A 17,501-nucleotide genomic window follows, 5' to 3' on the forward strand; every position below is an offset into this window, starting at 1 on the left:
CCCCCAACCACCCAACTAGAAAAAGAAATGTAAGGAAAGTATAATTTCAACCTCAAGCAACTTAAATAAAGCAGCAAGAGCATTTTTAAAATAAGAGATCAGCACATGATAAAAACTTTTCACAAAATATAAGATTGATACACATACAAAACAAGAGTTGTTGGAGTACACAAATAAGTTGGTAGCGCATTCAAATCTAATCAAAGTTGGTTTATGCAAAAAACATTGCCCAAATATTCACAAACACATGGAAGAACAAATTTAGTATTCATTGCCTAGAAGGGTAAAAGTAGCATTATTAGCACCATTAATCTAATCCCAACTATTTGGAGTAAACTTTATGAATCCTGGTTTTCCATTAGTACCGCTGAGTATTACATGAGATGCTAACCCATTCACAAAAAAAATTCTTTGAAATATTTCTATTCAAGTTTCAATTGATCAACTCTTTTTGCTTCCCAGTCATCAAAATTAACTTGATCAATAAATTACCTTAATTTATTTTCAATATATTTATCTTGAATAAATGCTACTTCTAATATCCCTTTGATATAAACATCTCTCCAAAAACTCAACCTCTTATTTAAAAACCACATTCACAAATTTTCCTTTTAAGGAATAAAGGTAGTCGAGACAAGAGAAGAAGCAATGAGTGATATCCATATTGTGCTTGTAGAGTTAAAAAAAAAAAAAAAAAAATTAAAAAAAAAATTCTTCTAATGCATAGGGTTGAATCAAACTTTCAGTTGAAAGTTTGATAGAGTCACCAACTATGCTAGCTTGATATATTTTGTATAAGCATCCCCAGGTGGCTGTGAATTATAAAGTTATCATCGACTTTGAGGGATGATGAAAGTCATTTTCATGAGTCTAAAAGAGTCAGATGAATGTTGAGATTGCAAGGCACATAGTTTTTTAACCTTTATTGAGGTAATTGCTTTGCGCAGCAGAAATATACATTTTCCTTCACATCAAATTGTCGCGATCTGACTTTAGCTTGGAATTAAATAATACGGAAACATACGATGAGACGGTGAAATTAAAATTTTCTATCACTAACTTTTTATAATTCATAATAAATTAAAAGTTGATATGAAAATAATTTATTTAAAGCAATTAAAAATTTACCTTACGTCATGTTAACCACATCTTTTGTAGATATTCCCTTTTATATTACTCATTTTTTTTATTAAATGATTAAACTTTAATGGTTAATTAAAATAAAATGAGCTACAATAGCTAGCGAATACTTAATACTTCTAAAATATAATAACACAATGAAAAGGAAATAATATGCGTGCCAGTTAAACTTTTAGTAAGTCAGTATAAGAATATTTGATAATTTATATTTATGAATACGATTGATCAACATATTTCACAATATTTATTATGCATATTGTCATTTTCATATATATATATATATATGCTAATTTAAAAACATGGCAATCAAGCTATCAAGTATAAATTATAATTTCAAGGGACATCAACAAATGAAATGAAACAAAGAAAATAGCATAACAAGATAAAGAAGCTACGTCGAAGGAGGTGTGGCGCAAGTAGCTTATGAAGCCTAGCAATTTGCTCCTAGATCATGTCATTACCATTTTATTTATCATTTGACGTCTTTCTGCTCTATTATGAATATATAATAAATAAATATAACTATGCAAATCTTTAACAGTCGTTTCTCGATGATCAATTTGAATAATGAGACAGAATAACCATATCCTACTTGTAATACCAAGATATCTTAAGTAATATCATTCTAGTGCGAGTGATTAAGATGAAAGACAGTATTATTATTATAATATAGAAATAAAAGTACTCACCTTGATTTCACCTTATGAGATGATCCCTTCCAAATTCTTTTACTTGTTGTTTTGCCTAAAAATCATATTTTACATTTTCATCATAACTAAATACTAATAAATAAAAATTACCTTTAATAAAGTTAATAAAAATAAACTCGAACTTCACCTCCTTATCTCATCTTTTGCATAAACATTGATCTCGATCCAGGAAGAAGAGACATGTATACTTGCCCTCTCGGGCCAGTAGAGTTAAATCCAGGAAGAAGAGACACGTATACCTCTTTTGTAAGCTCTTCATTCAAGAACGCATTCTTAACATTTAGTCGGAATAAAGAACAATCCAAATTCATCGCAATGGACAACAGGACCCAAATAGTGTTAACTTAGCCACTGAATCAATTGTCTCCTCATAGTCAACACCGTAGGTCTGTGAGCACTTTTCGGCGACCAATCATGCCTAGTTGCATTCAAAGGATCCATCAGAGTCATAAACTTGTACGTAAGAACTTGTATTTCATTTTTAAAAATAAAGTGATGGGGGTATTTTTGAAATGATGTTAAAAATTTGAGTTATATGCATGTAAATATGAATGTTTAGGTGTTAGATATGTAGATAGGTAAGAATTGTGCGGCACGTATATACATGCCCCATAAAGAAAACTTAAAAGAAGTTAAAAAAGCTGCACCTGCAACCTCACAATGCTGTTAATTTGCTGTCGAACCAAAGCATGGAAAACAATATACTCATCAACACGATTCATGAACTCCGGACGAAAAATGGCACGGGGCTGCCTCCATGAATCTCTGCTTGATGGACCATAAGCAGAAACACCCGAACCCATTTCGTCATTCACATTTAATATGTATTGTAAGCCCACAATCGACGTCATAATAATCACTGTATTTGTGTTCTTCCTCCAAATAAATGAGCTTTTCTCTTTCGGACTGTTGCAATTTGGAAACCGGAATGCCTGTCCATTTGCTGACTATTTCAGCGATGTCGTTGCCAGTAACCTCTTCCCTGAGCATTGATTTCCCTGAACTCTGATATTCATTTAATTCCTTTTCAGTCTCCTGAAGTTGACGCTGCAAACTATTCAGGTTTCCATATTTCAATTCGGCTGCACGATTTTAGTCATTGTCGCGCTCTGCCTCTTGAATTTCTATGTTCACCCTATCGATCTGCAAACAAAGAGGTAACAAAATAGATTAAAAAAACAGGAGAAAAAAATATTAAATGGTCTCTGGACTCTTTATTTGTGTACTTCAAGCTCATTACAGTTGAAAGGAAGGCCACGCAGACGAACCACGGGGAAGCTGTAGGTGCTGTTTCTGCTGGGGCCACCACCATAGTTCCCATATGCTGAAGCATAAAATGACCCAGCACCAGGCCCGCCAAAATAGGGGCTGGATTCCAGCAACCTAGAAGTCGTAACTGTCTGACACCCTTCCGCTGCTCACCCCTTGACCTGTACATGGCCTCCGGCTGGCTTTTATTCCGCACAAACTTGCACGAAACCGCTGTCTCCTGTCCGAAACCTCAAACGAACCCTTACGCGAAGGAAAAAATAACTGATGCATCAGTGCTTCAATGAGGGCAACACAGAAGAGACGACTAATCGAGCTGAAGGGAAACCCTCTTTCACCTCATAATCTCGAAAGAAGTCGAGAATATCCGTCTCCGTTGCAGAGTAGGGAAGCCCGCAAAGCTTGAGAACCTCAGTATAATCCATCTTGTCATCATAAGTCTTCTTCAAACGGGGTGCTGGCGAGCCGCTCCGATGTTCGCCATCAAATGAGCCACCATTGTTAACCTCGTCGGCTATGGCATGGTAATATTCCTGTTTCTTGGACTGGAAGACCTCAATATATCTGCGTCCCATGTTTTGTCTATTTCTCTGGAGGGCAAACTCTTCCCTGTATTGGAGAAGGGAAGACAACAAAAGCCTCGCCTGGGGGGATCCAGAGTTTCGAAGGCGAGGAGAGAATCCGAGGGCGAGCGGTCGGCGGCGAATGAGCGGACAAGGAGGGTAGCAGATCCAGGCATAAGGGCGATAGAGATCGCCGCCGCGGCTAGGGTTAAGATCGGGATCTATGTTGTTCGATTGCGTTTCTCGTTCCCAAATTTTTCTTAGGTTTTGATTAAAAATCCCAAAATTTTATCCATTCTGTTTCTCAATCCGACGGTCGAAGGTTTTGGATAAAGTTGAGGAGCCAGAATCAGAATAAGGTGAAGAAATATTTACTCTCTTCCCCCCCCCCGCAAACGCCGCGGGGGGGGCGGGTGCTAAGTGAGTCTTAAAGGTCCTATCGGTGTTAGTGCAAAAAATTAACTCTAATATCACGTTAAAATTTTATAAAAATAGGTTAAATACTGAATATGTTTTATTATCTTTTTTTCCTTTGATTTTATTCCATTAAATAACAATCTTACAATATATTTTAGGTACAAAATAAAGTGCATATAATCAATTTTATGTAGTTTAATAATACATATTCATAATCAATACATATTCATAATCGAAATATTCAGCTAAAAGTGAGATATATCATAATAAAGATATTGGAAATAAAAAAAGTTTCTAATCATAGAAAACACTAAATCTAGCTGTCTGATTTTCATCCTTCATGATTGACAGGGACTGTAACCAGTTCAGCATGAAGGCTAGTCAAGTAAAGCTAGTGAACTAAATATTACCCGTTGATAAAAATGGGGCGGTGGGTAGTTTAGGATGAGTTTAAGAGGTAAAGCAGAGTTCCTAAGGTTATTATGGGTGTAAAGAGAGGCCAGTCTAAACTTTGTGGAGTGAAGATCTGAGAGCTTCAAAAGGATTTCCTTTGCATGGGAGGTTGATTGGAGATGAGTTGTACAGAATAAGGGGCAGAGAGATACGTAAAAGAGCAAGAGGATTGAATATTTATCCTTCCCCATACAAACATATTTTTTCTTTTAATTCAATACCGTAAGAGAAGGAGATACTGCAGGAAAAGATCAGAAATAGACCATGCAAGGAAACCTACAGGAAGAGCCGGCCGCTGAGGCTAGATTATTGGCTTTCATATGAGAATTAAGAATAGAGCAGGATAATTTTATTGATAGAAGGAGAGTATCTAAACTTAATTAAAATAGACATAATAAAGTAAAGAAATAAAACATAATAAATAAATAGTAAATATATGTTAAGTGAATAAAAGCTAATAATGAATAATAATTTCTAGGGATTGCTGCTATAAATTTAATATCCCCAAATGATCAAACTAGCCAAAAATGGCTAAAAATAAATTTGTTTGTGGAAGTTGCATGGCAAGTCCATAAGATGGCATAAAAAGTAGATGTCTGGCATGGATTGAGCAACAACTAGCAAAGTACATAAAAGAGAGCAAATAGTAATTAAAAAAAAAATCATGTGTTAATTGGCACAAGAAAGTGCTGAAAAAGGACGGCTAGGTGATGCCTAAAGAGGATGTGAAAAGAACACAATTTTGGGTAGGTTGTTGAGGCTCAAGATTGTTTTAATTAGGGGGATTAGACCTTTAGTGGATAGGACCTAAGTCCAACCAGATTGGTCACCAAGCTTAGCTGATTCCAAGTTAAATACAATCGACAAAAATCTTTTAGAGAAATCATTGATTCTGAGTAGACTTCACCTATAAGCAATAAACAAGAATAAAAGTGTGATTGTATCTTCAATCAGGATAGATAGTTTGTCGAGCCAACCAACAAGTTAAATCCAACTGGACTAAATCAGCATGAACTAGGATGATGACAGTGGCAACTTGGTTTGACCTCCAAAGTGACAAGCACATGAGAGAGATGGTAATGAAACATTAGGCACCACACTTTTCTCCCCATTTCAAGCACTATAAACAAACCCGAGACTTCAAACATAAGTCATGCCAAGCTTTCCCACCTTCAACCCTTGTCATCCACCCTCAAAGAACTCCAAACTTTTGGGTAGTGTTATCAACGATCAATTAAGGAGGAGAATATGAAAAGAAAAAAAAATGAGACTTAAAATCCCAGCATTGTAGCATTCATTTTGATTTGAAATATGAAATATATAAATATATCTGATTTTCAAATAATATTTTATTTTAGAACTAATTGAATGAAGTTAATTAGTTGATTCGATTCTATTTTAAACTAAAAATTCGGTTTTAAGAAAAATTTTATATTTTATAACCGATTTTAATATTCATAAAATCCAAAAAAAAAATGAAAAATCAAATAATATTATGATTAAAAATTAAATTCATTTGAAAAGAAATAAATTGTATGCATATTTATTTTAATTTATTTTAAATTTTTTTAATTTTAACGAAACTTTAAGGAAATAAAAATGAGGAACAAAATTTTAATTTTCAAATAGATCTTTAAATTTTAATTTTTTCGATAAAAAATCAAATTACATATCGGTTTAGGGGTCGTTTATATTTCAAGCTCAAAAAGTGCATTCGTGTTCGACTCGTTTGCTTAACGAGCCGAACACAAGCTGTTCACGAACAAAAAGTTCTTTTAACAATCCTAATTATTTAGCCATAAGACAATAGGGGTTTAAGCAAGATTTAAAAATTATTAGTTATATTAAACATTATTTGAATCTAATTTAATAATTTTTATTCTCTTGATCAATATTTTAATTGATTATAAAACTTTGTAGCCTTGTAGTCAATTAGATTTTTTTTAAATACTATATCTTTTTTTTTAAAGAAAATGTACAAAAATTGGAGGGGGGGAGGATCCCCGTCTATGGAGGATCCCCATCCATAAAAGCAAAAAAATAAAATACTACTTTATATATATATATATATATATATATATATATATTTAATGTCTGTCAGTCTTCGATTTATCCAAATTAATTATTGGCACGTCCCCAAATCAAACTTTATGGTCTTCATAAGTAAAATCAAATCCTAATATAATTTAATTTATTTAATTTAAGTTTTATTTAATCAAATATGGTAAAAAAAAATTAATCAAGTTTAATAAAAAAAATAAATCAATTTTGTTAATGCAACTATCAAAATCAAATTAGAACATTACCAAACAAAAGTGAAATCAAACCTAACATAAAATGAATAGTTCAGATAAAATTTCAAATCAAATTCATACATTTTTAACAAAAAAAAAAATCAATTAATTTCTAAAATAACAACCAACATTTCATTAAAATTCTCTCACTAGATCCCATTAAATCAAATAAACCGAAAACTTCTACATAAAAGAAATCAAAATCAAAACCAAGTTTCAGAAACTTGAGCTTAAATAATATTGTATTTGAAGATCATAATACAAACTATGTTTCAACTGAATTATTCTTACAAAATACAGTACCTGCAGGCAACAGCAGAACTCCCCAAAAAAAAAAAAAATTATCTACTTGGTAATACAGCCTCTTGGGTCTCAGTCGATTGTTGCTTATCTGACGAAGAACCTGCTTCCAGGCATCTGAAAACCAGCTTTTGCTGGGGAAGTTGGCCATTAGAGAAGGCAGTGAGCTCTGTGTCAACTTCTATAATTTCTTCATCTCTGAAGTCTCCTCTGAGGATACCCTTAGCCAGTTCATTCTCCACATTCTGCTGGATCACACGCTTCACTGGCCTGGCACCATAATTAGGGTCATATCCGAGCCTACCTAGCAGAATAACCGCTGCATCGGTGACTTGAATCTTGATTTTTCGATCAGCCAGTCGACTCTGGACTCGTTCCAACTGCAAATAAACCGAAAAAACAATCTTTTTACAGAATATGATAACAAGCTCTTCTGAGTTTCAAGTCCAAAGCAGCCTGTCAACTTTCAGCCAAGCATACAAGAGGCATCATCTAGACCATAAGGGTATAAGCGACAAATAAAAGAAAGGGGATATTACATACATACTGAAAAATTCTTATGTATTTACAAATCTAACACCCATAGTTTGATATTTACACTTATAGTGTCATAAACTTATGCATGAAAAAGTGTATTTCATTTTAAAAAATAAAATGATGGGGTTATTTTTGAAGTGATCTTAAAGATTTGGGTGATATGCATGTAAATATGAATGCTTAGGTGTTAGATATGTAAATACATAAGAATTGTGTGGTACGTATATAAATGTCTCCATAAAGAAAACATGAACGGAAGTTAAAAAATCTGCACCTGCAACCTCACAATGCTATTAATTTGTTGTTGATCCAAAGGCTGGAAAACAATATACTCATCAACACGATTCATGAACTCCGGACGAAAAATGGCACGGGCTGCCTCCATGACTCTCTGCTTAATAGACTCGTAAGCAGAAACACCTGAACCTATTTCGTCATTCACATTTAATATGTATTGTGAGCCCACATTTGACGTCATTATAATCACCGTATTTGTGAAGCTCACTCTTCGTCCCTGTGAATCAGTCACCCTACCATCGTCGAGTATCTGAAGAAAGACATTGAACACATCAAAATGGGCCTTCTCAATCTCATCGAACAATATGACGGCATAAGGCCTCCTTCTAACAGTTTCCATCAGCTGCCCGCCTTCTTCGTATCCAACATAGCCCGGCGGCGCTCCAATCAAACGAGAAACTGCATGCTTTTCCATGTACTCACTCATGTCGATTCTCACGAGAGCTTCTTCAGTGTTGAACATGTACGAAGCGAGAGCTTTAGCAAGTTCTGTCTTCCCGACTCCGGTGGGGCCCATGAACATGAAGCTCGCAATTGGACGGTGAGGATCAGAAAGACCAGCTCTCGATCTTTGAATAGCTTCTGCAACCGCTTGAACAGCGGGATCTTGACCGACAACACGTTTGTGTAGTTCTTCCTCCAAATGAAGGAGCTTTTCTCTTTCGGACTGCTGCAATTTGGAAACCGGAATGCCTGTCCATTTACGGACTATTTCCGCGATGTCGTTGCCAGTAACCTCTTCCCTGAGCATTGATTTCCCTGAACTCTGATATTCATTTAATTCCTTTTCAGTTTCCTGAAGTTGACGCTGCAAACTATTCAGGCTTCCATATTTCAATTCGGCTGCACGATTTTAGTCATTGTCGCGCTCTGCCTCTTGAATTTCTATGTTCACCCTATCGATCTGCAAACAAAGAGGTAACAAGATAAATTAAAAAAATAGGAGAAAAATATTAAACGGTCCCTCGACTCTTTATAGGGCGGCAAGGGGGGAGGGGAGAGTTCTCCGTGGGGACTGTTTTAGCCCCCATATTATGGATTGTGGGATTAAAATAAGGTAAAAAATTAGGAGACTATTTTGCCACTTTACACCAAAAGAATAGGAATACCAAATACAACCATATGTGTTTATGAAATTATACTCGCCTCTTCCTTGATGGATTGAATACGTGTCATCACTGATTTCTCGTGCTCCCACTGTTCGGTAAGCTCAGCCTGCCTCTTTTTCAAGAGCGAAAGCTCAGCATCAAGACGAGCCAGTCTCTCTTTTGAAGCTTTGTCTGTATCATTAGTTAGAGAGAGACGCTCCATCTCTAATTTAATTACTGAACGATTGATCTCATCCAAAGCAGTTGGCTTGGATGTGATTTCCATTTTTAACTTGGCAGCTGCCTCATCAACTAAATCAATAGCTGCATGAAAATCAATAGCTGCATGACAATCAAATTAAGAAAACTGGAATCAAATAGGAAAGACATCTTTAAAATTTTGATGATGTTCTACCTTTATCAGGCAAGAACCGACCACTGATATAACGATCTGAAAGAATGGCAGCATCCACCAGTGCACTATCATTGATGCGAACTCCATGATGGAGCTCATACCTTTCGCGCAGTCCACGGAGTATGGAGATCGTGTCTTCAACCGTAGGCTGATCAACATAAACTTGTTGGAAGCGGCGTTCCAAAGCTGGGTCCTTCTCAATATATTTGCGGTATTCATCAAGGGTAGTTGCACCAATACAACGCAACTCGCCACGGCCTAACATTGGCTTCAATAGGTTTCCAGCATCCATGGCGCCATTTGTGGCACCTGGACATAAGATGCAAATGCAAATCAAAATGCCGAAAATGAGTGCCAAGGCTGTAATCATAGAATTGCAAAGATACCAAATAGTTCAGTGAAAGAAATATTTTTCTAATTGCATAGACACAAGTTCTAAAAGACGGTGCTTCCCATTAACATCCATATTTAGTTATCTATGGAAGGTGACTGGAAAGAACTTTACAAGTACTGTTTAGACTACTAAACTGGACTTCTATGTTGAAGAAAGTACTGTGCATGTGAATACTACTCGAGCTTTGAGATTCAAAATAACATGGTGTATAAAGTACCTGCTCCAACAACAGTATGGATCTCATCAATGAAAAGGATTGTTTGTCCATCTGAGTCCGTCACTTCCTTCAAGACAGCTTTCAGTCTATCTTCAAACTCACCTCGGAACTTTGCCCCAGCTATTAGAGCACCCATATCAAGAGATATCAACTGCAAAATATTGAAAAGATTCAGACATAACAAGAGAGAAGAATTCCGTGCAGTTTCTCCTGATTGTTCACTGCAGTCCACTTTATCATAAAATATTTTGCTTTGGTAAAATGCGATAATTATCAAAAGGTTGATTATTGCTGGACTCCTGAAAAGGTTTAATTTAAGTTTTATTTAATCTACAATTTTGTTAATGCAAATTTTCTGTGCTCATTACTTATACGATAAGCATATAATTAATAATAAGCATGTCAAGGTTTGTTTTTTATTTAAGCTTAAATTATTAGTGAAGCAAAAATAGTAAAAATTCAAAAAAAAAAAAAACACTTAAATATACAAGTACTCACCCTGCGGTTCATCAAAGCTTGGGGTACGTCTCCTTCAACTATTCTCTGGGCAAGCCTGTTGCATGGTAAGGAGAAAAAGATTTCACGCCAAATTATAGAACCTTCATTTCTTCATGCATAAATCAAAATCCGAAAACACGAGAATTCAAAATCTTATTCTTACCCTTCAGATATGGCAGGGGTGGCTCCTACACCAGGTTCGCCGATTAATACAGGATTGTTCTTAGTCCTTCTAGACAATATCTGTATGCATCTCCTTATCTCATCATCCCTCCCAATAACTGGATCAAGCTTCCCTTCGCGTGCCATGGCTGTCAAATCCTTACCATATTTCTCCAAGGCTTCGTATTTACCCTCGGGGTCTGAAGAACTCATTGCATGACAGAGTATTATCACAACACGGCTTTGAACAAATTAAAAGAGAATAAAAATAAAGCAATTTTGAAGCCTTGATTGGGATCCATGTCATATATGAAATCATAACATGTAGAGATGGAGCATTAGAAATAGTTTATTTAAACATTTGAAGGCCATTACAAAAAAAATTGTTCATTAAAAAAGCTGCATAAAAGATAATCAAGCATACTTACAAACCTCTTCCAAGTAGTTTTGCAAAACAAACTAAATGCAAAAAACTAAAGCATCCACGAATATAAAATGTCAGATGTGAGTATTAATCGTTGTCGCAAACGTAGAAACATAACACAGTATCTTCTTGAGCTAAAACCAGTAGAGAACCTTTGATGTATTTATGTTATTTTAAACAATCATGCCAATGGGCTTAGAGAGAAAAAAGGTCATCTTATTTAATCATCCTATTAACATCGACAGCAGCAACAAAAAAACAATATTTCAAAACGCACTTATGAACTACAATTTAATCCCAAAATTTAGAAGTCCGCAGCTTGTCCGGCTCCATTTGACCACATAAAAGGCAAAAGAACTTGTGAAAAAAAACCAACAAGTATATGCCACCTTTATTCATATCAAGAAGATCTGTCTTGCTAGTGATCATTGCTCCTAATGATTAGCTTGGATTCTCATTTAAGTAGACATCAGTGCAACTTTCACATGCTCCCAAATATGCATGATAAATTTTCAGTAATTCTAAATCAATTTTCTGCAGGTGGTCATGCTTAAATATGTTAAACCAAACAAATTTGCTTGCAAATGCTATGGAATTGTGCTTATGCTCTTAAGCATGACCTAGTAAGACATGTGACTTGGCACCTGCCAGTGCGAAGCCAAGTGTTCTTTATATTTATCTGTGTTGTGTCATGGTGCCATGATAATCTCTGACTTACAAGTTTAGTTAGATTTTTTTTCATTTGAATCTAATCAAACTAGAAACTAAGAATAAGGTCTCCGGGAATAGGAAGAATGAGGATGGACTGCATAGCCCCGTAACGCCTTGTGACGCCTCGAGCGCCTAAACATACTCAAACCTAGTGAATTGAAGAAGATAAATTGAAGCACGGGTAGAGCTCGGTTGTTCGTTTTCTTTTTATTATGGGGTGTATCACAGTGTTTGGCCATATCAGACTTTCTTTGTATATTATTTTGGTGTGCTTTTATTGAATTATATTGCTTGCACGCTAGAGCTCACAGTTTTACTATATTTTTTCCTTTGATGTTTGTACTTGCTAAAACTTGGATTCACACATTATCATTTAGAAAGCATCACCTGCTTCGTATAATATATAAATAGAGTATATAGCACTTAATAAAGCTATGAAAGAAACTATTTAGCATACAAGTTTGGTTAAAGACTTGTATTTGAAACAAAGATAATTCAGTGGTATCATGTGATAAGAGTGTCATGCACATAACATGAGATCAATTATTTCCTAAAAGAGTTAAACATGTTAAAAAAGAATACAACTTCATCAGCAAATGTTAGCCGGTGAGATTTCTATTCAGGCGATATTCAAACAGCACAATCCTATTGACATGCTGGAAAAAATTATGCCAATTCACTAGTTAGGCAACGCTTGACTTGGAATTTGCAACTCCTAATGTAAGTGAAAACATTTGCCTTATCTTGAGGAGTGATCAAAACCAAAAACATGGTGAAACATCTCGAGTAGCTATGTAGGCTAACTATAAATAATATAACCAAGAATAAGAAAATAAGATGTGTAAAATTGGGTTTGTTGGTCGAATTCAGGTCTAATCCGAAATTGACTCGAACCCGAAATTGTTTTACCTAAACCCGACCCAAGTATCAAACAAGTAAGAAAGTCTACCCGACCCAACCTATCTTCAATCTGAATTACCCTAACCCGACCCACATAACATGTTTAATATATACATAAAGTTATTTGGATTAAATGCATGTCAATTTTGAGTCACATTGGGTCACAATCAAGTTTATTTTAGATTGGTGAGTCAAATCCAAGTCAATTTTGGATTGGCGAGTCAACCAAAACCCAATCCAAAAAAAATTAATCATGTCAAAAATTTTGACCCAAATTTAACCCAAAAATTAATCGGGTGAATCTGAATCCAAATCCGAATTTTTCGACTTAGCGTGTCAAGTTAATTTTAAACACCCCTAGAGAAAAGTGCTAAAATGATCACCTCACTCTTTATCAGAATTTATTTAATCATTGAGTCTACTAAAGTGTCAATTTAGTCCATAGAATTTTTTAATATGAGTTGAAATAGTTTCCATGGATAACTATTTCAACCCTTATTAAAAGAGTTCGAATAATAAACTAGCACCTTAGTAGAATCTGGAACTAAAATGACCCCATGTAAATAACCAGAGAACTATTTGGGCATTTTACTCGACAAAGAATAAAATACATATTATTATTACTTGAGTGTACAAGCAAAAGAGCACACTTGGCTCAAAGTATACTCAGTCGCCCGTCATTGCCCAACACAATGCAACCAAGTTTAAATTCATGCCCCATATTCGAACAAACTCCTTGCTCAACTCATAAACATTTCCTCAACTAAAAAAATGGAACTAAAGCATTGAAAGATAGATAAAATAAGTTAAAAAGGGACGTATGGGATAGTCAAAGACTCATAAAAAAGACAGATAGCATGCAAGCAAAGGTGGATGTCATTAACAAATGCAAGAAAAAAACCCAAGCATTAGAAACACAAGTTCATAAGGTGATAAATTGAGGCAACTATACATCCAAAAATCTGAGATAAGACCCGCCAATACATATCCCATCAAAAATAAGAATTTACACTAATGCCCATTGAATAACTATAACTTTATATGATTTGTTTCCTCAAAAAATCACACTAGCAAGTTTTCCCTGTGTAGGAGGCCATCTTCAAATATGCTTACCAATTCCATGTAATTTATGTTAACAAGGGAATTGGATCCTCTTATGGATAGGAAAAAATAAAAAAAGAATAAAAAAAAAATCTTCGAGAAATGTATGGAGGCCAATTAATATAGATCTTGAAGTCTTCACCCATCCAAATATCCTCATATCAGCTCTCCTTAAACAGACATGTTGATTTTATTACCTCTATCAGTCATTATTCTCTCAATTTCCAACTTGCACAACACAACTGTTTCCTTTCATAATTTTGAGTGCATTAGAAATATTCATGGTGGCTAAGATTTTGGAGTGATTAATGAAGAAGGTAGAGCTATATTAGATTTTGCTTTAGCATATGATTTTGTTATTGCTAATACTTTATTCAAGAAAAGAGATGAACATATTATTACTTATAAGAATGGAACTAATAAAACACAAATTAATTATTTTCTTATGAGACTAATAAAACAACTAATAAAACACAAATTAATTATTTTCTTATGAGAAGAGATTGTGGAGAATGTAAAGATTGTAAGGTCATTCCAAATGAGAATTTAAGTACTCAACATCGATTATTAGTTCTAAATTTTAAGAACAAGAGTTGTAAAATAAAGAATACTAGGAATCATCATAGTAGAATTAGATGTGGGTACCAAAAAGACACAAATAAAATTATTTTTATGAGTAAAATTCAAGAGTTCAAAATTTGGGATGTTTATGAAGATGTAAATTCTATGCGGGATAAAGTAACAAACACTATTAAACAAGTGACAAAAGTTGTACTTGGAGAATAAAAAAAAATTTATAAATAAAAATAGTTGACGGTGGAATAATAACATACAAGAAAAGATAAAATATAAGAAATTATGTTATAAAAATTGATTTAAATATAAAAGCTTAGAAAACTGAAAAAAATTATCAAACAGTCCATAAGAAATCTAAGAGAACAATCTATGACGCTAAAAAATCTATTTTTAGTGTTCTTTATAATAGATTAGATAGTAAGAATGGTGAAAAATATATGTATAAACTAGTCAAACAAAGAGAAAATAAAAGTAAATATTTAACTCAAGTATAGTGTATTAAAAGTGAAAATCAAAAAGTACATTTCTTAGAAAAAGATATTCAAAATAGGGGATTGAGTTATTTTGATAAAATTTTTAATGAAGTTCCGGAAAATACGATCGGCCTTAGTGATCTTAAAATAGTTAATAATAAAAAAATATTTCATTTTTACCGTCACATTAGTAAAAAGGACGTTAAGGAGGCTTTAAAAAAAACCAAGGGTGGAAAGTCTGTAGGACTTGATGATATCCCAATTGATGTGTCGAAATATTTAGGAGATTTGATAGTTTCTTGGCTTACTAAACTCTTTAATATTATTTTAAAAGCTAAAAAGATGTCTGAAGAGTGGAGGAAGAGTAATTTGGTCTCCATTTATAAGAATAAAGGGGATGCACAAGAGTGTGCAAATTATAGAGGAACTAAGTTGATGTGTCATACTTTAAAATTATAAGAGAGGGTAATTGAACATAGGTTAAGACGTATTACAAAAATTTCTCATAATCAATTTAGATTCATGCCAAGCAGGTCTACTATGGAAGCTATACAATTATTGAAAGGGTCAATGAAGAATTTCAGAGATAATAAGGAGTATCTACATATGATTTTAATTGATTTAGAAAAAGCTTACGTTAAGGTTCCAAGAGAAATCATTTGGAGAATCATTTGGAGAGTTCTTGGGAGAGTTCTTGAGAAGAAAGGTATTGATATGACTTATATTCAAGTCATTAAAGATATGTATACAAAAGTTGTTGTGTTCGAACAGAAGGAGGATTGACCAAATATTTTCTTCTTACTGTTGGTTTACATTTAGGGTTAACTTTAAGCTCATATTTTTTTTGCTTTAGTTATGGATGGTCTTACTGAACACTTACAAGAGGATGTACCGTCGTGTATGTTTTTTTGTTGATGATATCCTTCTCGTGGATAAGATGAGAGAAAAGGCTCGGGGAAATTGAGTAATCCCATACTTGAGGCAACGGATCAAAATAATGACAAACATGATTTACTCAACACAGACTAATCATGTAGTAACACTCAGAACATTCAATTCAAGGCTTTTGTTGAATTATGGTTATTTCAAACGTATAAATAATTAAACTAGACATGAAGTAATATATAAAATAAGTTGCTCATTCAACAAATATTACAGTCAAGTACTTCTTCCTACATACCATGCAAATATTGAAGACCCAAGGGGTGTCCTTCATAATTAGTCTTTTTTATTGGCTTTTCTTTCTAATACAGGCCACATGAGATCAAGCAAGGAAAGAAAATCAAAACTTCCACGTACCTTGGTCAATAACAGTTTGACGTCCTCTTATAGATTGAATGGCAGATTTCAGCATTTGGAGAGAAACTCTGAAGTCCTTAAAGAGTTGTTTCCCAAATCTTTTGTCTTCTACAAAGCCAAGCACTAAATGCTCAACAGACACAAAGGAGTCTCCATATTCTTTCTTGAACTCCCTAGCTCTTTGAATTAAAGATTCTAAGTCTCTTCCTAGCATAGAACCAGCAGACTCACCAAGAACCTGGAATAGTTATTATGCAAGCTTTTCTAGAATAAATATGTGGCATCAGCCAGGAAATAGTAAAATTAGCCGAAAGTGCTTGATGCAGAAAGTACAATACTAGTATAAAAATGCTTGACTACCAAGGAGAAGAATTTTCCACCTATCATCAATTCCCACAATCAAAACAGCAGCATGCGAATAAAGAACTATCAGCAAAAAAAATGATTAGTTAGAAATTCACCTTTGGTTGCCTCTGAATGTAACTATCCGTAGCTTCAAGAAGGCGAGTGTTATCAACACCAGCCTTGGAGAAAATCCGGCGAGCTAAACCATTCTTCTGCTCCAACAACGCTTTCATCAAATGCTCTGTCTCCACAATTTGATGCTTACTCTCTTTCGCAACCTCCGGCGATGAAACAATCCCCTGCCAGGCCATCTCCGTAAACTCTTGCTGAGTAATCTGAAATAATAAAATTAAAAAAAACACAAAAAAACTCTAATCTTTATTTCATATTTCTGAAAATTCAATAAATTATACTGAAAATTGAAGAGGAGAATCTATAATCACCCTCCCATCTTTCGAAGTGGCATCGCATCGCACACCTTGCTGCCTATTGCGGCCAGTAGAGAACCTCCCCGCCCTTTTCACTACAAAGAAACCGGATTTCCCTAGGGTTTCCGCCGAGTTCAGTGGATTTAGGGTTTTCATCGACTTAGCCGACATTGGGATGGCAGAAGAAAAGGTAATTCGACGGAGGCTCCTCGGCAGAGGTGGGGGTAGACAGAGATAGTGAGAATGGAGCGCGTACGCCATCGGTTGAAGCGAGGACGGCGACTTATTGGTCTCTTTCCGGCGAGGAAGCCCTGTGAAATGCCGGGATTGGGAGAGTTGCAGCGGTAGTTTTAGCCACAAAAGGTGAAGGGAAGAAAGTGCGCGAAGCTTGTGGAGAGTGGTCGAGTATGGTGCTGTCAAAAAAGCTCTTAGTCACCGATCAATACTTTAATTTCTTAGCTCGATTTTTAAATAAATTAAAAATAAATAA

The 17,501-nt window shown here is 34.7% G+C and overlaps 1 protein-coding gene and 1 long non-coding RNA gene across 5 annotated transcripts in view; both read right to left on the bottom strand.

Annotated features, from left to right (window-relative positions):
• LOC110026954 overlaps positions 1-3,235 on the bottom strand; it is an 8,226-nt gene extending 4,991 nt beyond the window's left edge. For 3 of the 4 annotated variants that reach the window (XR_002294285.1, XR_002294283.1, XR_002294284.1), the window contains exons 1-4: positions 3,091-3,235; positions 2,498-2,993; positions 1,978-2,268; positions 1,830-1,884 (exon numbers count right to left, since the gene is read on the bottom strand). This is a non-coding gene — a long non-coding RNA (uncharacterized LOC110026954). The remainder of the gene's footprint in view (positions 1-1,829; positions 1,885-1,977; positions 2,269-2,497; positions 2,994-3,090) is intronic. The other variant, XR_002294286.1, reaches the window with a different exon arrangement.
• Positions 3,236-3,391: 156 nt separating this feature from the next.
• On the bottom strand, positions 3,392-17,451 carry LOC110026967 (chaperone protein ClpB3, chloroplastic-like). The gene is given in 11 exon segments (XM_020728211.1): positions 3,392-3,903; positions 7,196-7,526; positions 7,958-8,884; positions 9,127-9,392; positions 9,484-9,792; positions 10,095-10,245; positions 10,593-10,647; positions 10,756-10,954; positions 16,239-16,476; positions 16,700-16,918; positions 17,027-17,451. Coding segments are annotated over 11 exon segments (3,453 nt in total). The 5' UTR covers positions 17,273-17,451.
• Positions 17,452-17,501: the final 50 nt, after the last annotated feature.

Source organism: Phalaenopsis equestris, unplaced genomic scaffold (genome assembly GCF_001263595.1).
Source record: "Phalaenopsis equestris unplaced genomic scaffold, ASM126359v1 Scaffold000408, whole genome shotgun sequence".
Taxonomy (NCBI): Eukaryota; Viridiplantae; Streptophyta; class Magnoliopsida; order Asparagales; family Orchidaceae; genus Phalaenopsis; species Phalaenopsis equestris.